We start from the raw sequence: 27,947 nt of genomic DNA, 5'->3' as shown, positions 1-27,947 counted from the left end.
TTAATAGTACATGTTCTTATCCCACCAGCCTATAGAGGTAGAAAACAGTGAGCTAGAAACGGAGGGGAGTCTGCTGCACTAGACAAGAGTCCCCCAAATCACACTACTACTTACTTCCAGGGTAGAGTCTGATGGCAAGTTTCCGCACCTCATCATACACCCAGATCAGAACAGCGTGTGGTACAGCCACGAACCAGTACTGAGGCCTGGCAGGGGGCAGAGGGAGGGAGGTGAGACCCACGCACCCAGAGGGGGGCCCGCCCCACAGGCGGCCGAGCTTCTCGTTCACTTCCCTGCCTCACTGGAGAGAACGACTCCACTGTGTCACACAGCGTAAAACCACACTGGACTGTGACCACTAGAAACAGCGCCCGCCTGGGAAGTGGTCTGCCGGACGAGGGTAGAGACGGGATGGTGAGGAATGGAAAACCCACCTCCTCTTCTGAAAAAAACTAGCAGGTCAAAGACTCAGACTGATATACAACCGGTTCCATTTTACCTCTTTTGAAAGACTTGAGGGGAAAGAGTCTCTGGAACCCTAGTGATTATTTAGGCCGTGACAGCAGATCGGGGCTCACTCCTCCCTCCCGGACACGGGCCTCTCACCGCTGCGGCCTCTCCCGTTGCGGAGCACAGGCTCCGGACGCGCAGGCTCAGCGGCCATGGCTCACGGGCCCAGTCGCTCTGCGGCATGTGGGATCTTCCCGGCCCGGGGCACGAACCCGTGTCCCCTGCATCGGCAGGTGGACTCTCAACCACTGCGCCACCAGGGAAGCCCTCTCCCCACTGTTGAAGGGAACCTCACCGGAGCATCGTGAAGTTCAGGGCCACGATACTCCCGAGGCCATAGGAGAGGATTAGCGCGATGATAACCTGCGAGGCAATCCCCACCCAGATGACTTTATTTCTGTAAGACACAAAAGCGAAGAGATTCTGAACTCCCAGGCCCAGCCCCGCACACCCAGCACATTCAACGCCTCATCATCCCAGCAGCAAAGGCCCAGGCTGAACCATGAGGGTGGATGTCGGCAGTACCTGAAGAGACCCTGCTGGAAGATGGAATTCCTCCGGGTTTTCCTGATGATCAGATCTGCTATTTGCTGGATCATGATGCCAACAAAGAATGCTGTGTAGCCTGTCCATTCTAGGTATTTCCTCTGGTAGCTCGTCTGTCAATGGCCAGAGAAAGAGAAGACCATGAGGGCCCAGATGGAAACTTCAGGGAGGCATCAGTGCACTTCTGTAAGCCTCTGCTCTCTCTCCCCCTCACCCAGACTGAGGGAGGATCAGCTCCTTGTGTTTGGAAAGAAACCTTTCTTCCCTTTAACCTGGTGAGTAGGAAAAGATGCTAACTTAATGGATTTGGCCCAACCGTGGCAATGTTGGCTGGTTACTCTTACACACCTATCGCAAAGCTAATGTGAAAAGGTGAGCTCTAGGCACCTAACTCGAGAGATGAGCTGAGCCCTGACAGAGGCAAACCGCTGTGACCAAGGGGCCCACAAGCCCTGTTAACCGAGAAAGCTGTCACGTGCTCTGTCCCCTTACGGCCCTCCCGGGAGGACACTGCTGGAGGCCACGCCCTTGCCCATTCTTTTTTTTTTTTTTTTTTTTTTGCGGTACGCCGCCCTCTCACTGCTGTGGCCTCTCCTGTTGCGGAGCACAGGCTCCGGACCTGCAGGCCCAGCGGCCATGGCTCACAGGCCCAGCGGCTCTGCGGCATGTGGGATCTTCCCGGACAGGGGCACAAACCCGTGAACCCTGCATCGGCAGGCGGACTCTCAACCACTGCACCACCAGGGAAGTCCCTTACCCATTGCTGTCCGTAGCTGTCTTCCAAGTCGTTCACGTAGCCCTTTTCCCATTCCACCCGGAGGTTAAGGAGAGTGCTGGGTCGAAAACCTTCCTGTGCATACACAGTGAAATACACAAGAAAAGCTCCCAGGGCCTGCATGAGGCCTGAAAGAACAGAAGAGGTTCTGTAATGACTTCAGAAGTGCCCCGCCCTCATTCTCCTCTGGGCTCCTCCTCACGTCCCAACCCCGCCCCACAAGGCGAAAAGAATTCTCTGGGAGGCCCCTGCTCGCACCAATGTGCAGGTAGGAGTACACAGCAAGTGGCTTGTTCACCAGTCTGTCCTTCTTCTTGTGGCGAGGCTTCCTGTTCATAATGTCACTTTCAGCTTTCTCATAAGCCAGGGCGATGGAGGGAATCTAGAGGGAGAGAGACCCCGTGAGGCCCGGCCCTGAAACACCATAACAGAAGGGGACAGTGGCAGCACAGCCAGGGCCCGGGGCGTGGCAGTGGGGTTAGGGAACTGGTCTCTCCAGGGTGCAGGCCACGGGGTGCGTTGTCGTCTGTAGAGAATTTAAGAAACAGTCGGCCTCTGATCATCGCCTTGTGCCTCCAGCTCTAAACAACACTGGTGATGAAGCACTTGCCTCTCCTTGTGTCCTCTCCCGCTTCGCCCCGCCGCTGACCAGTGGTTCTCGCACAGGTCCTCCCCGCTGGAGGGCAGAGAATCTGCATTTTTTTTTTTTTTTTTTTTTTTTGCGGTATGCAGGCCTCTCACTGTTGTGGCCTCTCCTGTTGCGGAGCACAGGCTCTGGACCTGTAGGCTCAGCGGCCATGACTCACAAGCCCAGCCGCTCTGCGGCATGTGGGATCTTCCCAGACCGGGGCACGAACCCGTGTCTCCTGCATTGGCAGACGGACTCTCAACCACTGTGCCACCAGGGAAGCCCCAGAGAATCTGCATTTCTAACCAGTTCCCCGGTGATGCCTGGAAGAACCACTAGAATGGAGAAAATGAGCCAACTTCAACGGCCTGGAAAGTGATCTGACTGCAGGCTCTGGGGCCCCAGCTCCCCACTAAGGTAAAGATACCCCCAGCCCCCTGCAGCGTGGAGGGTGCCCTGCAGTTGTCCCATGAGACCAGGGGGGAGGCGGCAACTTGCAGGGCTATGAGTTCTGCTCGCTGTCTGTCACCTGTGTAAGCCAGAGCCACGGGAATAACTGCCACGAAGCTTTCTTAAAGGGATTCGTCCGAGAAGGGGGGAGGGTTTAGGTGACGTTACTGTAGGTCAGTGTGCAGCTTTACAGAGTGGTAATCATGGCTACTTCTTACTGTGTTTGGTGAGGGGCTTCCAGGTCACAGATTCTTTTCCTTAACAAGGGGCGGCTGTGGGTTATCACTTCAGCCACGGGGCCCCCAGCAGGACAGGGACCACTGTGGTGACATCTGCATCTTCTCAAAAGAAAAGGGAGGCATGTGAGCTGAAACTGACCAATGGCATGCTTTTTCGGAATGGTGAAGAACTTATGTCTTGAAAAGTTCTTATATGGAGTGCAGTGGTTTTAATTTTCAAACATTTGACAGATCTCTCTAGTCCTTTGCTTTGAAGTGTGGTTGGCAGACCAGCAGACTCGGCAGCACTTAAGAGCTTGTCAGAAATGCAGAACTTCAGGCCCCATCACATCGAGGTCTGAGAAGCATTGATTTAGTGCATCTCTTGCTCTTGAAGGTAATGACTCTGAAGTTTCCATCACCTGGGGAAGTTATCAGACGCTGTTGTTCCCTTTAGGGCTACTTACTATGTCTGTGCCCAGGTCGATGAACAAGATAGTAATGGTGCCAATGGGCAGGGGAAGCCCAGCAATGATGTAGATCAGAAAGGGGCAGAGCTCAGCGATGTTCTTGGTCAGGGTGTATGCGATAGTCTTCTTTAGGTTGTCAAAGATCAGGCGACCTAGGCAAAGACGTTACGTTTCTCCTTATAGGACTCGCTTCTGATTTCGCAGGTGGCCCCAGCCCTCGCTAAGACCCCTTGAGACCCCACTCACCTTCCTCCACCCCTGTGACGATGGACGCGAAGTTGTCATCCAGCAAGACCATGTCGGCTGCACTTTTGGCTGCATCAGAACCCGTTATCCCCATGGCGATCCCGATGTCTGCCTTCTTTAGAGCCGGGGAGTCGTTAACTCCGTCCCCTGTCACAGCGACAATAGCATCCTGTGGGGACACCAAGAGGAGGTGAGTGAGCAGCCTGGGCAGGGCCCACCCACTCCCTTTGTCTTGAGGCTGCAAGGTCAGCCAGAGCCAAAATGAAGGCCCGCTTTGGGTTTGGGGGGAAAGATTAAGACAGGAAATCCCAGAAGCAAGAGCAACAAGCTCCAAACAAGATGTGTGTGAATAAATAAAACCAATGTGAATCCAAATTGGAAAGGAAGAAGTGAAACTGTCACTGTTTGCAGATGACCTGAGACTAAGCAAAGAAAATCCTAGACTCCACCAGAAAACTATTAGAACTAATAGATACAAAATTAGTAAATAGAAATCTGTTGCATTTCTATACACTAAAAACGAGCTCCCGGGAGAAATGAAGAAAACAATCCCACTCACAATCGCATCAAAAAGAATGAAATACCTAGGAATACATTTAACTGAGGAGGTAAAAGACCTGTACTCAGAAAACTATAAGACACTGATGAAAGATACTGAAGATGACACAAACAGATAAAAAGATGAACTGTGTTCCTGGATTGGAATAATATTGTTAAAATGACCATACTACCCAAGGCAATCTACAGACTCAATGCCATCTCTATCAAAATATCAATGGCATTTTTCACAGAAGTAGAATAAGTAATTATAAAATGTGTATGGAACCACAAAAGACCCCAAATAGGCAAAACAATCTTGAGAAAAAACACCAAAGCTGGAGGTTTCACACTGCCTGATTTCAAACTATACCACAAAGCTACAGTAATCAAAACAGTATGGTACTGGCACAAAAAACAGACACATGGTTCATTGGAACAGAACAGAAAGCCCAGAAACAAACCCACACTAATGTGGGCAATTAATCTACAACAAATGAGGCAAGAATATACAATGGAGGAAAGACAGCCTCTTTACTATATGATGTTGGGAACACTGGACAGCTACATGCAGAGTGAAACTGGACCACTTTCTCACACCATATACAAAAATAAACTCAAAATGGATTAAAGACTTAAATGTAAATATAAGATATGAAACTGTACAACTCCTAGAAGGATACATAGGCAGTACACCTTTGACATCAGTCTTAGCAATATTTTTTTGGATCTCTCTTCTCAGGTAGGGGAAACAAGAGCAAAAGTGAACAAGTGGGACTATATCAAACCAGAAAGCTTTTGCACAGCAAAGGCAATTATCGGCAAAACAAAAAGGCAACCTACTGAATGGGAGAAGATATTTGCAAATGATATATCCAACAAGGGGTTAATATCCAAACTATACAAAGAGCTCATACAACCTGACATTAAAAAAGTAAAAAATCCAATTAAAAAATGGGCAGAGAACCTGAATAGACGTTTCTGCAAAGAAGATATACAGGTGGTCAACAGGCACATGAAAAGATGCTCCATACCACTAACCATAAGGAAAATGCAAATCAAAGCCACAATGATGTACCATCTCACACCTGTGAGAATGGCTATTATCAAAATGACAACCAAGGACTTCCCTGGCAGTCCAGTGGTTAAGGCTTCGCCTTCCAATGCACGGGGTGCAGGTTCGATCCCTGGTTTGGGAAGCAAGATCCCACGTGTCTCGTGGCCAAAAAACCAAAACATAAAACAGAAGCAATATTGTAACAAATTCAATAAAGACTTAAAAAAAAAAAGACAACCAATAGCAAGTGCTGGCGAGGATATGGAAGAAAGGGAACCCTTGTGCACTGTTGATGGGACTGTAAATTGGTGCAGACACTGTGGAAATCAGTATGGAAGTTCCTCAGAAATTTAAAGATAGAACTACCAGTGGATCCAGCAATTCCACTTCTGGGTATTTTTCTGAAGAAAACAAAAGCACCAATTAGATAAGATACATGCACCCCGATGTTCACTGCAGTATTATTTACAATAGTCAAGATATGGAAGGAACCCAAATGCCCATGAATAGGTGAATGGATAAAGAGGATGTAGTGTGTAAATATGTTACTCAGCCATTAAAAAAAGGAATGAAATCTTGTCAGTTGCAACAACGTGGATGGACCTAGAGGGTGTTATGCTCAGTGACATAAGTCAGAGAAAGACAGGTAGCGTATGATTTTACTTATATGTGGAATCTACAAAACAAATGAACAAACATGACAAAACAGAAACAGTCATAGATACAGAGAACAGGTGGTTGCCAGAGGGGACGGTGGGGGTGTTGAGTGAAACAAGCATGGGGGATGAAGACACACTTTCAGTTACAAAATAAATGAGTCGCAGGGGTGAAATGTACAGCATGGAGACACAGTCAATATGTAATATCTTTGTAAGGTGACAGGTGGTAATTGAATTAATTGTTGTGATCATTTTGAATTTTAAAGAAATATCAAATCATTATGTTGCACACCAGGAACTAACAGTGTTGTAGCTCAATTATACGTAAAAACCAACAAACAAACAAACACATAAAAAAAGAGATCAGATTTGTGGTTACCAGAGGTGGGGGGTGAGGGGAGGTGGAATTGGAGGAAGGGGGTCAAAGGTACCAACTCCCAGTTACAAGGAGTGCTGGGGATGTAACATTACAACATTACAGAAAAGCTGTTGAGAATTCATCCTGAGTCCCCATCACAGGAAAAAAATTGATTTTCCTTTTCTTTAATTTTGTATCTATATGAGACAGCTGTTCATTAAACTTACTGTGATAATCATTTCATGACATATGCAAGTCAGATCACTATGCTGCAGACCTTAAACGTATACAGTGCTGTGTGTCAATTATATCTCGACACAACTGGAAGGAAAAAACCCAGTGTGTGTGCAGGCGACAGTGGGTACCCTGTCTTATGGCTTTGCCCTTTCTGTTCTGCGTCCACTCACATCCCCCATAGCTCCAAACTTCCCCCTTGCAAGGCCCTTGGGGAGCCTGCAGCAAGGCCCCAAAGTGAGCAGAGGGCCAGCCCCGATGGGTGGAGATGTGGGGTGGTGAGGATGGGGGCCCAGCGCTCAGCGCTGCATGTCCCCGCAGGATGGTGACAGACCTGGAAGGTTCCCCTGGCGCTGCATCCACCCACCTGCCTCTGACAGCCCTCCACAATGATCAGCTTCTGCTGGGGGGACGTCCGGGCAAAGACGATCTCCGAGTGGTTGGCCAAGAGCTCGTCCAGCTGCGCCGGGCTCATGTCCTTCAGCTCCGTGCCGGTCACCACAGCGGCCTTAGCGTCCCTAGAAGGGCAGCAGGAACGGGCTGAGGCCCAAGGTTGAAACACTGTTCTGGGCGGGAGGTGGGCTGAACCTCTTTGATCTTACCTGGAACCCAAAGTCCTGACACCTAGTCCTCTGGTGGGATAACCAGGCGTGTGAGTACTGGGGATACTTTGGTCTCATTTCAAGACAGTGAACTAAGGCTGACAAATAAGGCATTTCCTTGCGTCACTCAACAGTAGGAAAAAGCCAGTTAGCCATTTCCTTCCAGGAATGTGTGAGAGGTGGTACTTCCTGGGGCAATGCTTTACTCAACAAGTAAAAGGAGGGTAAAAAAACCTGCCTGTTTGTACGTTTTGGGTCCTAGAATCCAGCGTACGCCTGAACACATGGGTAACAATTCTTTAGTGTTGTTTATTTCCTATTTATAGTGTCTGCTATGCCACGAGCTATGCAGGGAGAAAAGTTTATTGAGGTCTTCTTTGAGGAAAGCTTTTATCTGCTGACTATAAAAGTGAGGTTCTAGAAACTACTGAGTGTGCAGATCTGACTGTGCTGTCCCCTGTGAACACTCTCCCGAGGCTTCCACTGTGCTTTGAGCAGACCCCGGAATCCCTGCTCGGTCTGCAGGGCTGGGTGCAGCCCGTGCTGTCTGTCCCCTCTGACTCTTGCCCGCAGCCCACTGTGCTTCTCAGTTCTGAGCCCCCGGACTCTCCATGCAAAGGCCTCACACGTCCTGCTACGTCGACTTCCCTTCCCCTGGCGAACACTCCACATTTCAGCCTTCTAATCTCAGCTTAAACGTCCTTAAGTACAAAACACTGCATGCCTTTTTCATTCTTAAAGTTCTGAGCTTTTTTTCTTTTTTTTTAGGTCTGTTCTTTCCTATCAGTGCTAAATATTGGAATTCTAGCACTTGACTCAAACTACAGGTCTTCCTATATTCTGGTAAGAAAATGTATATATATGGGGCTTCCCTGGTGGCACAGTGGTTAAGAATCTGCCTGCCAGTGCAGGGGACATGGGTTCGAGCCCTGGTCTGGGAAGATCCCACATGCCGCGGAGCAACTAAGCCCGTGCGCCACAACTACTGCGCCTGCGCTCTAGAGCCCGCGAGCCACAACTACTGAAGCCCGCACCCCTAGAGCCCGTGACCCGCAACGAGAAGCCACCGCAATGAGAAGCCCACGCACCGCAACAGAGTAGCCCCTGCTTGCCACAACTAGAGAAAGCCCATGCACAGCAACGAAGACCGAATGCAGCCAAAAATAAATAAATAAAAAAGTAAACAGGGGTTTCCCTGGTGGCGCAGTGGTTGAGAGTCCGCCTGCTGATGCAGGGGGACATGGGTTCGTGCCCCGGTCCGGGAAGATCCCACATGCCGCGGAGCGGCTGGGCCCGTGAGCCATGGCCGCTGGGCCTGCGCGTCTGGAGCCTGTGCTCCGCAATGGGAGAGGCCATAACAGTGAGAGGCCTGCGTAACGCAAAAAAAAAAAAAAAAAATCGAAACAGATAAACAAAAGCTCCAAACCTGTCTTCATAGATGAATGCTATTGACACAAAGGAGCAGTGGAAGACCCTTAGATTTCAGATATTGCTGCTGTGCCCATAGGCTGTTCAACTGTTTGGTTGTTTTAACTGGTAATTTGTTGCCCTGGTAGTAAGTCACTACCTGACAGCTCTGTGTTCCTGAAAGGCATAAATGCTTGGGTAAACTAGAAGAGGTTCTTTGGTTTTTCCCTTTTTTCCCCACATGCGTGAAAGTATAATAAAGCCAATGACACTAATTTTCAAACTAAGACTTTGGAGCCTTTGACTCACTTAAATGATCAACAGTCCAGGCTCCCACTGCCAGCTCCTTTGTCCCTGTGTGCCCTTCACTGAACTTACCACATCACAATTAATTTATTTTTCTTCCCCTCTGGCTCAATGGAAAGCTCCCCAAGTGTGGGGAGAGTGTCTGGTCTGTTTGTGCTATAGCTCTAGTGTCTGGCACAGAGCCTGGTACACACTAGGCACTCAACAATTATGTGTTGAAAGAATACAGAATAAATGGACAGATGACTGGACTAAAGGATGAACATGATTTAAAGAATCAGGAGACACAAGAAAAAGTCTTTCCTTACAAAGCTTCCATTCTATTTACTACCAAGTAAAAAGTAAAGAGAAGTATGTTTCCATAGCTACACATTATGAAGCCAATGGAATAAATACGCAAGATGCAGACTAGGAGGGCACGTGGAACGCAAAGTGTTTTCAATATTCTTGATTCTACAACTGCATCAGTGGCTGGTAATTTCCTGTAAAGTCTTTGCTTCAGTTTCTTCATGCTAAGTTAGGCACTGAAGCTTTCAGATCTACTTCATTGGGTTGAAATTTCACACAAGACATGCATACAGGTAACCCTCATGGTATCAGTACCATGCCTGGCACATGTCCGGTGCTCAATGAAATTCTGAGGAAGGAATGGATACATACACTATAGAGTAAAGCAGCCTCGCATAACCCCGAGAGGACGTCTGCCAGGAAGGGGCTCTTTAGAGGCAACAGGGCCCCGTGGCTAAGAACGTGAGTTCTGCTGGGTGGGTTCCGAGCTCACCGCTTGTTAACCTGCTCCACAGCAACATTGAGGCGTTTTGCAATGTCTTCCACTGTCTCATTGTTGGCGGAAATGATACCTACACTCTTGGCAATAGCTTTGGCTGTGATTGGATGATCGCCTGTAACCATGATGATCTAGAACATAAACAATGAGAAGGGCACGTGGACGGTGAGGGACTCAGGTACCCAAGCAGGGAAAACTCAGTATCGTCTGCTCCACCATGGCCCCGTACAGCACGGCTAGGGATGACTATGGTTTGCCCTAATGAGCCGTCCTTGATCTTTAGGTCAAAGAAACAGCTGTCTTTGAAGGGCACACTGATCCCACTAGATCTACCCTTGCTCCTAAGCTTCTTACATTTCATCCTCTGACATCCAGCCTTTCCTTTGGACATAACTTTATCTGTGAAAGGGCTGACAGGATGTCTCCTTGGGCAGCTTCATGATGCTCCACAGCCTTGGAATTTACACGGTAATGGAATTAATATTTTGGCTTTTATATCATGAGGGAAATGGAGTATGGAAGCTAGACCTCGAGATTAAGTAATAAAACCTTACTGTCTATCACAGTATAGGGCAAGATGTGACCACCTCATGGCACAGGGACACAGCTTTCTGCTCGCTGCAGTTACTCTTGTGGTTTATTCCACACAGACACAATCACTTTGCTTTTATGGGACAGTTACTGAAATCTTAGTACAGTGTAAGTGGAGACTAAAAAAAGGGGAATTAATGACATTTAGTTGAAGAGACCTAAATACTGACTCTCCCATGACAAATGTTCCTAGAAAGGGATCCAACATCGATGGAGGACTTGTTAATTCAGGAATGTGTAAGTCCCACCTTGATCCCTGCACTCCGGCACTTGGTGACTGCATCAGGGACGGTGGACCGAGGCGGGTCGATCATCGATAAGAGGCCCACAAAACAGAAGTTGGAAGTAGGAAAGTTCATTGTGTCTACATCAAATGAATAGGAGGCTGGAAACTCGTCTGCTGGCAGGTAGAGATGACAGAAACCTGAAATGGGTATAAATTTGGGAGTCAATGAAACTAGGATAAGAAATGACACAAGAAAGAAGGAACAAAAAAGAAAAATGAATGAAAGAAAGAAGGAACATTTTCATACACTCTCAGTCCTTTGTATTTTACCAATACTTTAGAGGTTTTTTTTTTTTTTTTTTTCGGTATGTGGGCCTCTCACTGTTGTGGCCTCTCCCGTTGCGGAGCACAGGCTCTGGACGTGCAGGCTCAGTGGCCATGGCTCACGGGCCCAGCCGCTCCGCGGCATGTGGGATCTTCCCAGACTGGGGCACGAACCCGTGTCCCCTGCATTGGCAGGCGGACTCTCAACCACTGTGCTACCAGGGAAGCCCTAGAGTTTAACCAGAACTGTTTAATTCCTTCAGTTCCATAACACATGTTGTTTTTAGGAAAGACATGTTTCATCCCAAAATAATTTACTCTGTGCCCATTCGGTTCTCTGTTATGTTCTGGAAACAGAAAGCCCAGAAGTGGAGAGCCTTTACTTCTCAAGAGGTTGCCGTTTAGTGGGGGACAGACACAAAGAGATGAAGAGCCTGGAGCGTGGTGAGCATCACAGAGCAGGGCTACGCTCTGCCCCCTGAGAACACGAAAGACTTCGCCAAGGAGGTCATGTGAGCTCACTCTTGAGCAAGGAGCCGGAGGTCTTCCGGGGAAAGAAGGGAGGACGGGCGGTGGGAAGGCCCTTTTCGGCAGAGAAAACAGCACGTGCTCCTGCACAAACCAGGGAAGGAACTGGGGCATCAGGGGAAGGGCATGATGCTCAGCCTTTAATCACGTGTGAGGGAAAGGTCATACGTGAGGGTCCTAGAGCAACTCAGACGGGCAGCAATCCTGCCTTGAAAGACTACTTGGTGCTGTGGGGCACGCTTCAAGCATTATCAACTCATTTATGTATTTTATTTGCTTTACAGACTCAAATGTCCTTTAGAAACACACATTCCACAGATTCCATCTCTACTGGCAAGAGCTTTCACCATGTTTAATGAGCCTTATCGTCAGTATGAACTTCTGCTACCTTGAACCCATCCATCACCCTGTAGTTCAGAGCTGCTGTTTCATCGGCCCCCGATTCTCCCAGCAGAACATGTCCTGTGATACCCCTTACGTTGCCACTGACAGGCTTCTGCCACGGTGGCTGTGCTTCTAAGGTTCCTTCCACCTCTAACGCCCCCTTCTCTCAGTTACTGGCTGTACGTTTTCCCTAACTGCTCAATGGGAAACTTCAACATTTTTTTTTTTTTTTTTGCAGTACATGGGCCTCTCACTGTTGTGGCCTCTCCTGTTGCGGAGCACAGGCTCCGGACGCGCAGGCTCAGCGGCCATGGCTCACAGGCCCAGCCGCTCCGTGGCATGTGGGATCTTCCCGGACCGGGGCACGAACCCGTGTCCCCAGCATTGGCAGGCAGACTCTCAACCACTGCGCCAGCAGGGCAGCCCCTCAACATTTTTTTAAACTTACTTTTCCCCTCTAATTAGCTGCTAAGTCTTACCAATTCTGCCTCCACAAAGTCTCTGTATGTGACCTTCACGTTCCCATTGTCTGGGATCAAATCCCTTTTCGCCTGAGTGAGGGCAGCACCTCCTGCTGAGACCCACTCTGCTCCTGTCCCCGCCAAGAAGGGCGCTGCAAGCCGACCTCCACACGAGCCTTCTAGCCCTGTTTCCCAGGACCGTGGTACCTCGTCCACCTGCAGCCGCGACAAGGCGTGTGCCACTCCGTCCGTTCCCACCACTGTGCTCTGGCCCACGAGGCTCCCTCTGTGTGAGCGCGCTCCCCACCTCCCTTCAAGCTCCCTCACTCAAGGTCCAGAATGAAATGCAACCCGTCCCACAGTAACTTCCCAGATTTCCCCGATCTGGACGGGACCGCCCCGCACACTATCCGTCACACGGTGTCTCTTGTACATTGACCATTTCTCCTTTATGACTCAAGTGGACGCCAGAGCTACTCCACTACATCACAGGCCTGTGTCCTCGTGTGCCGGAGGCCGGCAGAGAGCCGCGGGCCTCACGAGCGGGATCAGGGTTCTGCTCACCCAGCACGCGCTCCCCCAGGCCGCCCAGCTCCATGTACGCCGTGTGGAAGGCCTTGGCCGTGCTCCCGTCCAGAGGCTGCTCCTGGCCGTTGACCATGATGGTGCTGCACTTCTCCAGGACCCGCTCGGGGGCCCCTTTCATCACCACGAGGAAACGCTTGTCACTGGGGTCGTCTGTCTCGTGTATGGAGAGCTGCGGGGGAAAGGGGTCGAGCATGTTCAGTGTGGCATCGGGCAATGACACCGTCTTTACTACTAAGGGCCTGAACTGGACAGATCTGTAAATGAGCACCACGACAAGATTAAAAACACCCCTTTCTCTGTTGGCTACTGGTCCTTGATATATAAAGAAGCAGTGCTCTCTGCAGGCGCATTCTGTCCTTTCTACTTTGTGCCCAAGCAATATGCAGAGAGCTAGACTCCATCCCAGCCCAGGGGGACACCCTGAATTTGAATCAGGGTGTCTCGCAGAGGGAAACTCAGCCTGTCTCTCAAACAGAAACTGGATGCTTTAGGGAGGCCAGGTGCGCTGTCATCCTGTGAAACCTTCTGCGTTGAACACCATCTCCTGGGGCGACCGTGGGGTCAGAGGGCTGGGCGCCGCCTTGTCTCACCTCCTGCCTCGACTGCCCTCCCCGCAGACCCGAGCCGTCCTGCACTCAGTCAGGCACGTGGGCAGCGTCACTGCCTGGATGTGACAGAGGACGCGAGGGCTGTGAGGACGGGCTCTCATGCACAGGCCTCCGGGGGGACAGCTAAGTAACAAGAATCACAACTTCATCATCATTACCCTTTGACCTCACAATTCTACTTCTAGATGCACCCTAATAAGATAATCGGGAAAACTGTGAAAAAATTTATAGACAATAATAAAGTGGCTAAGTCTAGACCCTATTTTATACCACGTACCCTTCTAAGCCCTGGAAAGAATTTTAGGAAGCTGGAGTGTTTGGGAGAGAATGAGTAGGTTACAAAGAAAAATTCTATCATTTGGGGTCTACCAGTTGATTCTAAACCAGTCGTTTATAGACTTGTGGATATCAGAGATGAGTACAAAAAAAAAACCAAAACCATAGAGGGCAAACGTAAGGTTGCAGCTTTTTTCACATGGCCAAGTACCGACATTAAAAAAACCAACTAACCAACCAAACCCAAAACCTCCATCTACTGTCATTATCATTTTCTGAAAGGTGGGGCATTTTAACATTTAAAGTAGGAATAATAAATACTTTTATTGTGTACACTGTTCTGAGTGCCCCGAAATTAAATGGACTCATTTAATTCTCAAAACTACCCTCAAAACTATGGCCATGGGTACCATTATTACTGTCTTTTACAAGGGAGGAATCTGAGGTGCAGAGACTTCAGTGACCGCTAGCAGGAGGCAGAGGTGGGACCTGAATTCTGGCCAGCAGGCCCCAGAGTCCCTGCTCTAACCATGCAGGACATAAAGGATAATCTTCTAAATTCAATACCTTCATCTCTATATAAAATTTTATAAAATATTGTCCTAATTTTCCAATTTGCCATAAACTATGGAAAATATTTGAATGGACCAGTCTCCGTTTGGGGAACTGCTATTCTAAGACTGTCCACTTTGTTTCCTTGGGTTGAACGATGCCCCAGAGACCCTCCAAGGTCATGACACCCAACCACCTTGCTTAGTGCCGAGTGTTGCTCGTGTGTGGATATAAAATGACACTAATAGCTTCCCAGAGGCTCCGTGGCCTCTTCTGAAGGACCCTCTCCTTTCTAGACCAATGCTGGGGAGCCCACTTCTCCCTCAACATTCTGTACACGAGGCCTCACAGGACCCACTTTTCCTCACATCTCACATGACGAGGAAGCCTTCCCTGGAGGAGACGGAGCCCCGGGGGGACTCTGAGTCTCGTTCATGGTTGGAAGGCCATCCTGCCTAGTCCTAGGAGCATGGTCCCCTGGGTCTGCCTGAGCCCTGGCTCTGGCCCCTGCTGGCTATGTCCTGTTTCCTCCTTCTCTACTGCCTAAAAAAACTGTTGTGAGAAGTGTGGAAATTAGCACGATAGCTATGGTTACAATTATTATTTTAGAATTGCTACTCATTCTATTTTCACTATGTTTTTGAACAGAAATCTGATTTCCTCTACATTTTACATCATACATTTTATTAGTTGTCTGTTTTGGTAACCATGATTTTTTACTGTTCAATCATCCACAAAGATCTTTGCTCCACAGTTATTTTCCAGTCCTTAATTCCTTCCAAAGAAAATGTGTGGGTGGGTGGGATTTCCTGGTGGCGCAGTGGTTAACAATCCACCTGCCAATGCAGGGGACACGGGTTCGAGCCCTGATCCGGGAAGATCCCACACGCTGTAGAGCAACTAAGCCCGTGCGCCACAACTACTGAGCCTGCGCTCCAGAGCCCGCGAGCCACAACTACTGAGCCCGCGTGCCTAGAGCCCGAGCTCCACAACAAGAGAAGCCACTGCAATGAGAAGCCCAAGCACCACAACGAAGAGTAGCCCCCGCTCGCCGCAACTAGAGAAAGCCCGCGCACAGCAACGAAGACCCAACACAGCCAAATATAAATAATTAATTAAGAAAAAAAAAAAGAAAATGTGTGGGTTATCACCAGAAACTTGCACACAAACATGGTTATCCTATTTATATAAATTACTGTTATGCAAAGACCACGTCACGATGCCCCACTCTCAGCTCTGGAGTCTACAGGGACTCCCACCTCTGCCAGCACCTTGGGCTAGAAACTGTTCGTTGTCCTAACATGACTGCTGGGCAACCCTGGCATGAGGGGTGACAACTAGGCAAGGATCGCCGTTCTCTTCCTGAGCCACAGGGGAGGGGAGATCCCTATGCACTGCCTGCGGGGCAGAACGGGAAAGCAGTATGGCTGGTGCTCACTGGTCTTCACAAAGGGCAAGGCTTACCAACATGGCCTGAACTGAACTGCCCAGACTCTGTGTTGTGGTAGAAAAAGCATAGACTCAGGAGTCAGAGGTGTGAAAACTGCTTGTGCCACTTAGATGCTTGTGTGACTCTGTCACCTCAGCGCTTTCTAAGGCTTGTTTCCTCACCCTTCAGTTGGGGTCACTTGGTCCTACCTCACAGGCTTATCATGAGGATTAAATGAGACAAAGCACGTAAAGTGCGCGACACAGACGCGGGGCAGCGCTGCTTCTCCCCACGCCCCACCCTTCTCTCGTCCTTTGGGGTGTGGCCGTGGCCCCTCCTTGGCCAAAGTTACCCAGTGCGGGTGCTGGTGCGTCTGTGTGCATGTGAGTGTGCATGTCACACAGACAGATCATGCGTGGGGAGGGCAGGACCTTCACCGTTCTTTTTCTATACTTACTGCAGGGAAACCTGTTCTGGGTTTACCAGACGTCCAGGCCCTGCATCTCTGAGGACTATTTTTGAAGTCAAGTGTCACTCACAATACATATTAACCAAAGGATACTTACACAGGTGGAAATGCTGTTCTAGTGATGATAAAGATTCAGTTGTGACGAAAAACTAACCTGAAATTTGTTGGTCGAGTTAAAAGGTATTTCGGCTACTTTGCGGTTTCTTTTTCTAATTTCCATCACATTACCCAAAATGACCTCTGAGAATTTCAAAAGAGCAGTTTCTGAGGCATCTCCAACCACAATTTTCTGCAAATCAAGAGATAAATAGTTGCAGCACATAATCTGGTTCTTCTCTGATCATTTGCAACGAACCAACACGTTACCTAAGCTTACTATCTACTGGAGAGAGAAACAACTACCGCACAACTGGTGACCGTCTTAGGACTGTTAACTGCAGGGCGCCACCTGCTGGCATTAGGGGAGTTCAGAAAAGTGAGAGCCCTGAGAGCAGAAAGTTTTCATGAAAAAAGCAGTGAGGAACTAGATCTTGAAAGACAGGTGGGGGGAGTTCCCTGGCGGTCCAGTGGTTAGGACTTGGCGCTTTCACTGCCAGGGCCCGGGTTCAATCCCTGGTCAGGGAACTAAGATCCCGCAAGCCGCAAAAGAAAAAAAAAAAGAGAGAAAGAAAGACAGGTGGGTTACCTACAGAGAGAGGAGCAGAAGAAAGCCTTCTGGAAACCAGAAAGCCTTGAAGGAAGGCACGTGGTGGGGAAACTCTATCATGAGTGCTGAAGCACAGGTGGACACGGCGGATGTGGCAGATGTAAAGAACCCCAAAAGGCAAAAGCACTGAGACCCACACTCGAGAAGCAGAAAATAGAGAAGCATGGAAAGTTTTTGAGCAAAGTCAGATGAAGTAGTCCATGTAACTAATGAAGTATTTAAGGAAAATTAGTGGCATGCAAGAAAGACGGGGGAGGGATAAACCAGAATCACGGAGGCCAATTAAGAGGTTGGTACACTTGTTCCAATGCAAGGTATTAGTGATAACAGAAACGTAAAGTTGGATGTTCTGAAACAAGAGTAACAGGCCTTGTTGACTCACTAGATATTTGGGAAGGAGTCAGTTAAAGATGACTTTCAAAAGGATGACAAGTAAAATGGTTACAGCATAGAAAAATAGAAAATTGGGGATAAGATATTAATTTGGAGCAAGTTTGGGTACAGGTGGAAGGTGACAAGTATAATATGTTGAGTGTCTACCATGCAAAACCTCCAAGTGGAAACACACACAGCTAGCTGGAGATGCATGGAATTTGGGTGAGAAATTAGAACTGGAGATAAGGACTTGAAAGATACAGAGAAGTGATTGGCCAAAAGGAGAATTAATGAGCTGGCTGATAAAGAAAAGCAAACAAAAACTATAAGAGTCAATGAAGGAAACAGATGGCAAACAGAAAAGCCAGGAAGACACAGATTCAGTGACTCCGGAGAGGGAGAGGGAGGAAAGCAGGGGAGGAGAGAGAGAGGTTTCGTATGTTGCAATTAGAGAAGCACTCCAGGCAGCCCAGAGGAAAACCGCTCTAAGACCCCTCCTGCTATTTCTAGCCGATTACATTTTAAACATCAGTGAATGGCATTTATGTAATAAGTAACCTTTGATTGTATCTTCTTAGCTGATAAAGAAGTTAGGAAAGTAACTTAAAGGCACATTCATTTTCTGGAAAGAGACAGAATTTTCTAAAGGCCCAACTGAATATTCTGAGAACTTTCAGATTTCTCGAAGCTAGTTACAGCGAAAAAACTTTTCTACAGGTGTTGTGATTAGACTTGCTCTTACAGTATAAACCCTACCCAGCTGGAGAGATTAAGTCAAACACCAGATCAGAACAGAGAAAGTGACTTGGCTCTGGCTGCAACTGAGACCGTGAGCAGGGCCTTCACCTTCATGATGGGGATGCTCTCCTGTCCTGGTCTGAACTCAGCGCGGTTACACAGCGTTATGATCTTTGACAGGGAGGCCCAGGTTGCAGAGCTTTGATCAAAGACTTGATCTGGAAGGAAGAAGAGTGGATGCCAAGGGAGCTGGGCTCGCACCCACGAACAGCACTGTTCACCCCAAGGCCGCAGACCAGCCTCTCTGCTGGGCCTGCAGCGCACGGCCAGGCTGGAGGCGCCCGAAGACTCACTCGAATGGTCTTCGCTAGTGTCCGCCACGAAGACCTGGTTGTCGAACCACAGATGGGCCACGGTCATCCTGTTCTGGGTCAGGGTCCCCGTCTTGTCTGAGCAGATGATGGAGGTGGAACCAAGGGTCTCCACGGCCTCTAGGCTCTTCACCAGGCAGTTCTTCTTGGCCATTCGTTTTGCTGTCAGTGACAGAGCCACCTAGACGGAGGAGAGAGGGAGAAGCTTGGAGAAAAACCACCCTTTTGAACTCGGGTTCGATAATGTAGAAACAGGTAGAGCTGGACTAGTGTCAGGTATGGTTACAGATGCAGTAAAGTGGCATCAGCCCCAGTGACTGAGAAAGCATATAAAGCCCTACACATGGATATGCCACAGTCCTTTCTTCTATTAAATGTGGAACACTCTTTTGTCCCTTTGCTCCTTGAGGAAAATGATCCTAAGGCACCCACAGGTCGCAGAGCCAGGCAAGTCACGTGTAATTACAAAGGGGACCTTGGCCGTCATTCACAAGCAAGAACGCGTAAGACAGACTTCCACAGCTATTTGCCAAAGGGCTTGTCCCAAAGGGCTACCTTGTTGCTTTGGGGAATCAAGAAGCATTTGTGTCACTTTAAGAGCTCCATATTTAAACATTCTTCCCTCTCTCTGAACCCTGCAGATCTCAAAGGGTTCTGTTTGCCTCCAATTCTGTCAAATTACTCTCTGCTGGAGTCAGAGGAGACCTGGAATCAAAAACTTCTGTCTTTGCTCAGGATGGCGCCAGGCCACCTTCACACAGAACTGAAGATACAAAGCCCTCTTCCCCGCCTGTGGGGCCCGCACCGCAGAGAAGGGCCTTGTTCAAGGGTGAGCTAAGCAGGGAGAACCAAAGCTGAACCTGGACGTAAGCACAGGAAAGGGCTGAACAATTCTGCAGAAACACACAGAAGGCATTTGTGTGTGTCTGTGGGAGTCTGAGAGGGAAGAGAAGTGAGGTAAAAAGTGTGCTCAAGTCCCTCAGCTGTAGAAACTGCCAAAGGAGTTTGTTTGTTAGTTGGTTGGTTTGTTTTCCTTTTAAGGACAGTGGAAATGTGGGGGAAGGTATCCGGCTTCTAGAAAATCTGCAAATGGTGGTTCAAGACTGTCTTATCTAGATCTTAAGGGATCTGCAGACAGATCTCCTGAAGATGAAAATATAAGTTTCCAAGGACAATGCATTCAGATATTAACAAATTGCAATTCTGTTTATCCCTCTAAGAAACAGTCTGTTCAGAATGTACCAGGCTGCCCCTGATGGAGCAGACTCAGCCGTGGCGGGTGCTCACCCAGCACAGCAGAATGGCATGTTAGCAGGGTCAGGGTGCGACCACTAGTAGAGCGGACTCACAGTGACAGTGGCCAGGAGACCCTCAGGCACATTGGCCACAATGATGCCAATGAGGAAGATGATGGAGTCCAGGACATGATACTTCATGGACACCGCAATGATGAAGAAAAGGACGCCGATGGAGACCGCCACGCCTGCCACGATGTGAACAAAGTGCTCGATCTCGATGCCAATGGGCGTCTTCGAGTTCTGGACTCCCGAGGCCAGTGAGGCGATCTGCCCAATGACGGTGCGGTCACCCGTGTTGATGACCATGCCGGTCGCTGTGCCTACAGGTGGAGCAGACATTTTATTCCAGGGGTCCTCAGCTAGGAGCGACCACGGCCTCACAGACCTCTCTTTGGTGGCTTGCGTGGCCAGTCAGCACATGACATTACTAAGGCCAAACACCAGCTCTCTAGGTTCTTCAATTCCACGTTTTCTCTTGGAGAAGCTTTGCAGCAAGTGATGGTAAAGAGAGGAAAACAAAGCCTGCAGACGGAGAAGTGCTATGAGCTGAACATGCGGTCCTGCAAGCAGCTGGACTTACCTTCCAGACAGGTTGTGGAGAAGAAGCTGATATTCTTTGTCTCCAGGGGGTTGTCATGGGTAAACTCACAGGAGCGGGGCTGGGGCTCAGACTCCCCAGTGAGAGATGAGTTGTCTACCTAGAAGTTTTGAAACACGCTCAGGGTCAGGCACCTTGTCCCTTCCCCAGTTACGCCGAGACCTGGAAAGGCCACAGCAAGCCAGCTGGTCACGAGCACGACCCTTGGGGTGCCTGTGCCGCTCACCTTACAGCCCTGAGCAGACAGCAACCTGACGTCCGCGGGGATCTGGTCTCCTCCTTTAATCTCCACTATATCCCCCACCACCAGCTGGTCTGCAGGAACTGTCTTCTTCTCTGAATCTCGAATGACAAGAGCTTGCTGCGAAAGAAAACCATGACCCAGGCCTCAGATTCCCTCCTGGAACGATGCTGGCCCTCCTGCACCCTCCCCAAACCTCAGGAAGGGAGGCGCAAGGGCCCGCAGCTGTCAGAACAGCAGAAAATGAGACAAAGACTTTTACTTGGGGCCTGAAGACCCTAAGAACTATTTTTTCTTGAGTAGGAGCTCAGGGAGATATTCTTCGACACCGACAATTCCACCATGGGAGGGTACAGCAAAGCGACAGCCCTGAGCCTGGCGGGAAGGGAGTCCATTAAGGATGAACGATCCTGTTGGGAGGTCCAGGAAGACTGCTGAAGGTTGAGCCAAAGGGTTTAACAATCTTGCTCAGGTCGGGAAGACTTTAATGGCGCAAGAGAAGGGTCTCCACTTCCTAGCACAGAAGATCCCAGCCAGAGTCCCCTCTGTCCAGCAGGTCTGCAGACCAGCGAGGGTGCGGTTTTCCTACCGTGCTGACAGCAGTGCACGGTCTCCCTAGAGGACCCCTCCTGGGTTCCTGTGGGCGGAGGGATGGGGGGGCCTCCCATACCGAGAGCACTTTGGGGCAACATGCGGGGAGGCTCAGAAATGGGAGCAAAGAGGGTGAGGCTGAAAGAATCCCAGGTCGGGCTTCCCTGGTGGCGCAGTGGTTGAGAGTCCGCCTGCCGATGCAGGGGACGCGGGTTCGTGCCCCAGTCCGGGAGGATCCCACATGCCGCGGAGCGGCTGGGCCCGTGAGCCATGGCCGCTGAGCCTGTGCGTCCGGAACCCGTGCTCCGCAACGGGAGAGGCCACAGCAGTGAGAGGCCCGCGTACCGCAAAAAAAAAAAAAAAAAAAAAGAATCCCAGGTCGGCCTCCTTGGTTCCTGCTCAGAACCACCTGAACTGCTTTTGTCTAAACAGTTCACCAGCGCTGAGGAGCAGCCACAGGAGATGCTGTGCAACGACTCCTGTTCCTGTCGCACTTTGCTCTCGACTAAGCACTTTTCTCCATCTTATCTCGCTGATCATCTCAAAACCCTGGGAAGAAACAGGGGCTCCACAGAGATTAGGTCACTTTGCAGGCAGCAGGGAGGGGGCCCAGGCCTCCAAGCTCCTCCACCCCCCCAGCCTGATGCTCGCTTATCTCAAGTCTCGCAGACACCACAGTGGGTGCCACACCCACCTGTGGAATCATCTGGCGGAAGCTGGCCATGATGTTGGTGCTTTTCGCCTCTTGGTAATAGGCAAAGACCCCGGTTAAAACAACCACCACGGCAAGCACGGAGCCCAGGTACACCTGGGTGAGGAGGACAGGCATCAATCAGAAAAACAAGCATCAGGAATGAGCCAGATCCTAGGGCCAGGGTGCTCCATGGCCAGTGAGAGAGATGGCAGTAGTGTCCTGGTGTAATTTCACGCCACACAATTTACACACTTGAAGTATATAATTAAGTGATCGTTAATAAGGTACACAGTTGTGCAACAATCACCACAATCCATCATCCCAGTAAGTCCCCTTGAGCCCACTGGCCATCATTCCCCACTCCAGCCCAGCCCTGGCAGCCACTGACTGATCTGCTTTCTGAATCCAGGGCGGGTCTGCTCTGAACATTTCACAACAATGGAATCGTGCAGTATGCGGCCTTTCGCATCTGGCTTCCTTCTCTCGGGCATCATGGCGGCAGAAACAGTTTTGTGTTTCAGCCCTCCGTTATCAGCAGGCACAGAAGCTCTCCACAGTAAAGGGAGAGAATTAGCTTTGAGGAGAGAAAGCCCCAAAACACTTCACGTGGATATCGAATTTTTTTTTCCACGTAGGAACTTTTGTGTTTCTCTCTCTCTCTTAAAAATTCATGCTCATACTGCCTCTGAGACACCAGAAAGTCAGACATAATTTCTGTTTTACACTTGGGAAAATGACTGATTTTCTCAAACTCATGTGGTGACTGATCAGTGCTGGACCCCTGACCCCAGCCCAATGCTCTACCCTTGCGTCATGGTGCTGACCCCTCCCGCCCCCCGCCCCGTTACCAGCAAACCCAGGAGGAGCCCCAGGGCCTTACATTGTCCAGGGAAGAGGACTTATCGTTGGAGTACTGAATCCCGTACGCAATCCAGCACAGGATGGCTCCTATCCACAGGAGGATGGAGAAGCCCCCCACCATCTGCTTGAGGAACTTGATAATCTCCGGGGTTTCCTTGGGCGGGGTGAGGGTGTTGGGTCCATCCCGAGCCAGGAGCTCAGCAGCCCGGGTGCTGGAGAGACCCTGAGAAAGCAGAGCCAAAAGAAACAGAAATCAGACGTTTCTCCCCCCTTGGGTTGGATGTCACATTTCTGCAGAGGGTGCGTAGGGGTTACTATGTCCCAACTCAATCACTGCACCACCCAGGGAGCCTCGCCTGTCAGACTCCGCCATTCCCTCAGCCTGCCCTTTGGCCTCTCACATGCCGCCTCGGGGAGCAGCGTGGCTGCTGAGCGCTTTCCTACACATCTGCCTCTCCCGCCCACTGCGAACTCCTGAAACCCAGGCATCGCCTGCTCCTCACACCGCAGGTATTCTTGTTGACTTGAACAGGTGCACCCAAATCTCCTGATGTTAAGACACCAAAACTTTTGAGATTTGAGATTCTAATTCACAGAAGAAAGCCCTACTTCTGCAGTGGGAGATTTTATGAGGCACATGGTGTGCCCTGCAGCCTTGTCCCTTTCCGGAGGAGGCCTTGATAAGACCCTAATACGTCCTGGGCACAGGGTTTAAAAGCAACCCCTGACCATGACAACGAGGAAGCATCCAAACCTTCCTGGGGTCACCACAGCTTCGCTGCGGTCACAGTCAAAGAACTGTCTGTGACCAAGCACACAGCTCAACAGAGGGCTTGGCCAGGGCTGTGGTTCAGACAGCCTGAGGGGAACCAGCCGTCTCACATGGTGGGCATGTGGGTGGCTGGCATTCCCAAAGCTGCAGCTTTAGGTCACTCATTCTTTTCTACAAACGCTGAGCACAGTCCCGGGATTCTCTCCCCTTGTTCTCTGATGACTTACCGTAATGATGTTTGTACCATATTTTGTTTCCAGTTCCTCATTGCTGAGTTTGTGGTCATCCTGAAGCCCATGAAAAGAAGAACAGAGTGAATTAGATAATTACAAGACTCAAACCCTAAGCCTTGACAAGCCCATGAAAGCTGGGAGTAGCACTGAGGAAGGCAGAGGGGCCAGGGAGTGTGGGAGGAAAAGAAGGAACCTTTGTCCCAGGGGCTACTGCAGTGAGAGAAGAGAACCTCGCTGCAGGAGAGGTCACTGGCCAGGGGATTTTCTGGCCATCCCTGAATAGTTCAGACTTAACTTGCCGTTTACCACAAAGTAGCTGTCCTTAGCTTTTCTGAGCAAAGCAATGCATTTCACCTCAGTCTGGTCTCCGGCACATGCAAATCCTAGCACACCTGTTGTCCAGGCACCAGTGATCTGGATACTTAACTCAGACCTGAACTGTGGGATCCACGGAGGGCTATGAGCAGTGCCAAGCCATTTCATGTCCTGACAGCTGTTACCCATGCAGCCCTCACTGGGCAGGCGGTCTGGTAGAGAGAAGCATGCCTTTCCTTATTCCAGTACTTGAGACTCAGTTCACCGTCAGGGAAGCCCTCAGATTAAAAACCTGCCAAATAAATACTGGCCGAGGACGGAGGGGCCCACACTTGCTAATTTTGCCACAGAATCATTAGGCTAAAGCAGAGTTTCTCAACCTTGGCATTATTGACATTTTGGGCCAGTAACTCCGTTGTGGAGGCTTCTAGCCACCGGCGCCCTCCCTTAAGAAGTGATAACCATAAATGTCTCCAGACATTGCTGAATGTTCCCTGGGGAGCAAAGTCCCCCTCTCCTCTCCCTTTGAGAATCTCTGGGCTAAAGGACTAGAAGCCTCTTCTTGTGGCAGAAAACCCAGGAGCTAAGTGTTCCTCACCCCACCTAGAAAATCCAGCATTCAGGATTCTAAAACTCTGATTGTCTGAAACAAAAATTTATACCGTGACTGGTACCAGAACGTATCTCTTTTCTCAAGTATATGCAAAAAAAGATTCATGTAACAAAAGAGACTTTTTGTTCTCTCCTCAGCCAGATCTGCCTTTGCTCATTCCTTCACTGTACCAGTATCAACTGAATATGACATTGCTGGCGAGTCAAAGGACCAAGACACAGTTCTGTGCACAGGACACCAAGTCCTGGGCAGAGAAAAGTTAAAGGATGATTAGAGCTGTTGGTTTCATGGATGGACCTCAGACTTTAAGGGGCTCTACTACACTATCGTCTCCTGCTAGCCCAGCTCTGGGGATGAGAGCAGGGCAGGGTGCGGGAGTGAACTCTGCTGGGACAGGGCAGCACCAGGTGGCTCAGGCTTGAGTCACTACCCGCCTCTGTCTTCAGAAGCCAGGGATGCTATAGTTCTCATCAAGGTTCTAACTTGCTGGAGGGGTCGGGATGCAAGGGCATCCAAGTACGCAGTCACAAATTATAGGATTCTGGTGAGAAGGCTGTGAAAAAAGAGGGAAAGAAAGATGTATCTGAGCAAGGAAGCAAGGGAACACTTTGGCCAATACTATGGAAATTATTTTTGTGTATTATACATCTTCACAGAATGCTCCAATCTCAAGGGAGGTTCTCATTGTAATTTACAGGCATATGATACAATGGATATATATTCATGTTATAATTAGCAATTTCAAGTAAGGCGAGTTATGTCTTCACCCCTAACTGCTAGAGATACGTAGGAAATAAGAGTGACTCTCTCAGTCTTTCTCCTGCTTTCCCTGTAACCCTCTTAACAACGCTAAGAGGTAGGTGCCGTTTTTAATTCCAATTTTTCAAAACAGGGAACTGAATTTCAGTCAAACTGGGATTTCAATTCAGGTCAGTCCCGTTCCAGGGCTGTGGTCTTAAGTGTCATCAGAAGATACATGGACAAATGCCTAGTGGTGCGTGCTGTTTAATGAGCTCTCCAGGAAAAATAAATAAAGAGCTCCGATTTGTAGCATTTACTGATTTCTCACCCCAGTCGCACTTCACGCTACTAATACAGTATCAGTCAGCTTGCGGACTTCCTGAGTGTTTAACAATCGGCTCTACGGCACACATGAGCACACACTACTACCAGCTGCTCAGAGAATCACAGCTTTAAGGTCTGCAGTGAAGTGCAGTCAATCTAGCATAATCTCAGACTCAGGGTAGAAGTTTCCCCTTTGGCATTCCCGAGATGCAGTGTCACCTTTCAGTTCTAGGGCAGCTCTTTTCCGGGGCAGCCAGCTTTACTAGAAACAGGGTTGCACGTCCACAAAACACTTCCATTAAGAACACTCTCATTCTTATCTCACTTTTCCCGACAGACCCACAAAAATTGTTTATTTCCCATTTTACCTAAAGAAAACGGAGCTTCAGCGAAGCTAAGTAGTTTGCTCCCAGTCACAGATCAGCCACGGAGAACTGGACCTCAGCTGAGCCTAAGGTTGTCTGAAGCCAAGCCCAACTCTCTTACCGCTGAAATTCTTTCTCATGGGGCAAATATACCCAGAAACCTAGCAAGTGTAGTGCTTTTGGTTTTCCTCCGGGGTGGTTCTGCCTCAAATAGTTCAATCTTATCAGCTAAAATGTGGCAGCTGGCTGCTTGTATCATCTCAGCGAAGCCGCCAGGAAGGAGAGCGGTCTGGGCCATCCATGCCTGTGGGGACTGGAATCAGAGACTCCCCTCTGAATGAGTCCCACCTGGGCGCGCCTACAGCCTGAATGCAGGGAGCTTTCAGAGGCCTGACCCCTGGGCAGATATTATCACACCATTAAAAAAAAAAAAAAAAACCAAGGAAACAAGTCTCAGGGCTTTTCAAATTCTTGAGACTGAATTTTCTTCTGTGGGAGGTGGGTTATAGGGGCGAGGTCTCAGCGGGGAGGGCAGTGCTCAGGGGCACCCTGTTGGCTCAACTGACCAGATCGAGTTCTTTCTTAAGCTCCTCTTTCGGCTGATGCGTTTTGCGTTCCAAGCAGTTCATTTTCAGGCCCCCGAACTTCTTGCCATGCCCCTTGTCCGTCTTCCCAATGTCTCCGGTTCCACTGAGCTCCACAGAGTAAATTTCTGTTTTCTGAAAGAGAAGCACAGGTGCGGTGCTGGCCCGAGGTGGGCTTTCCGAAGCGGAGCCGAGGCCTCCCCGGCGGGACCTGCAGGGAAGACGCGCCGCCCTCCCTCCGGCCCCTCCTCCCAGGAGCTGCTCCCTCCCCGCCCCTCGAACAGCGCCCCCCGCGCCCTCTCCCTCCTCTGCTCCGGGGTGAAGGGCTGGCTGGGCGCGCGCAGGGCTGGGCAAGTTATTTCCCCGGCTCGAGACAAGGTGCCCCAGGAGGGCAGGGTCTCCCTCGTAACTGGTCCCCACGGGACACGCCAGCGCGCCGTTCCTCGGCGGGGGCGCCCACTGAACTCCTGGGCCTCAGAGGCCGGGGCGGCTTCAGGACCACAGCGCACCGGTGGAGTCGCCAGCCCCGAGCCGCCTGCGAATCAGGACAACCGCGGCCCCCGCCCCGCGTCTGGCTTCGCGTCTTCACGCTGGCAGCCCTGGGTCTCCGCGCAGCGGTGGGAGCCGCGCGAAGCCCGCCCGCCCCGCGCATTCGCGCCCCGGCTGCACGCACCAGCCTCATGGCGCGTGCGGGGGCCCCGGGGGTGGGCGGGGTCCGAGGCCGGCGGCGCGCTCCTCGCTCCTGCGGCAGCCTAGCGCATGCCCGTCGGGCTCGGGCGGCGGTGCGGCCTTAAATGTGCTGCCCGCGCCGCCCCGCCCCGCCCCGCCCCTCCTGCCGGCTGCGCGCCCGGCGAGCGTGGGCCCGGTGGGCAGTGCGGTCCAACGCCCCGACCTGCTGTGCGCCCCGCCCCGGGGAGAGCCCCCGCCCGCCCTTCTCTTCGAGACCTAATTGCTCGTCGGTGGGGATTGCAGCTCCCGGTGTCCCGGCAGTAGGAAGCCCCGGATGATCAGAGAATCGGCTTCAGGGGGCGGTGATGGGGTCAGAGCGACCCGGGGGATAACCTGGAGACCCTCCGAGGGGCAGCCCCGTTCCTCTGCAGGGTCCAGACGGGGATGGAGGCGCTGTGAGGCCCGAGGGCTCCGGACGAGGCGCCCCGTGGGGATGGAGCCTCCCCTCCTCCGCAAGGGCTGCCCCACAGTCGCCATCACCCCCCTTCCCTTCTTTCCGAAAGGGCAGCGTTTGAACTCAAATCCCACTCCCAGCCCCTCACTCCCCCCGCCCCCGTGCAGCAGGGCAACAG

At 50.4% G+C, this 27,947-nt stretch overlaps 1 protein-coding gene across 1 annotated transcript; it reads right to left on the bottom strand.

Annotated features, from left to right (window-relative positions):
* ATP12A (ATPase H+/K+ transporting non-gastric alpha2 subunit) lies at nucleotides 1–27,328 on the bottom strand. The gene is made up of 23 exons (XM_060080279.1): nucleotides 27,084–27,328; nucleotides 26,629–26,992; nucleotides 23,699–23,758; nucleotides 22,719–22,922; nucleotides 21,839–21,952; nucleotides 20,539–20,673; nucleotides 20,295–20,412; nucleotides 19,766–20,034; nucleotides 18,399–18,597; nucleotides 18,154–18,263; nucleotides 16,381–16,515; nucleotides 12,869–13,061; nucleotides 10,630–10,805; nucleotides 9,785–9,921; nucleotides 7,056–7,206; nucleotides 3,844–4,012; nucleotides 3,595–3,749; nucleotides 2,090–2,213; nucleotides 1,814–1,959; nucleotides 1,036–1,169; nucleotides 806–907; nucleotides 115–206; nucleotides 1–29 (listed from the first exon to the last, which is right to left on the bottom strand). The coding sequence occupies exons 1-23, from the start codon at nucleotides 27,326–27,328 to the stop codon at nucleotides 1–3; spliced, it is 3,561 nt and encodes a 1,186-aa protein (XP_059936262.1).
* Between the last annotated feature and the right edge of the window lie 619 nt (nucleotides 27,329–27,947).

The sequence above is a fragment of the Mesoplodon densirostris genome, chromosome 17 (assembly GCF_025265405.1).
Source record: "Mesoplodon densirostris isolate mMesDen1 chromosome 17, mMesDen1 primary haplotype, whole genome shotgun sequence".
NCBI classification, from domain to species: domain Eukaryota; kingdom Metazoa; phylum Chordata; class Mammalia; order Artiodactyla; family Ziphiidae; genus Mesoplodon; species Mesoplodon densirostris.
Note: the sequence above shows the minus strand (reverse complement) of the source record. Positions and strands in the feature narration are given on the sequence as shown.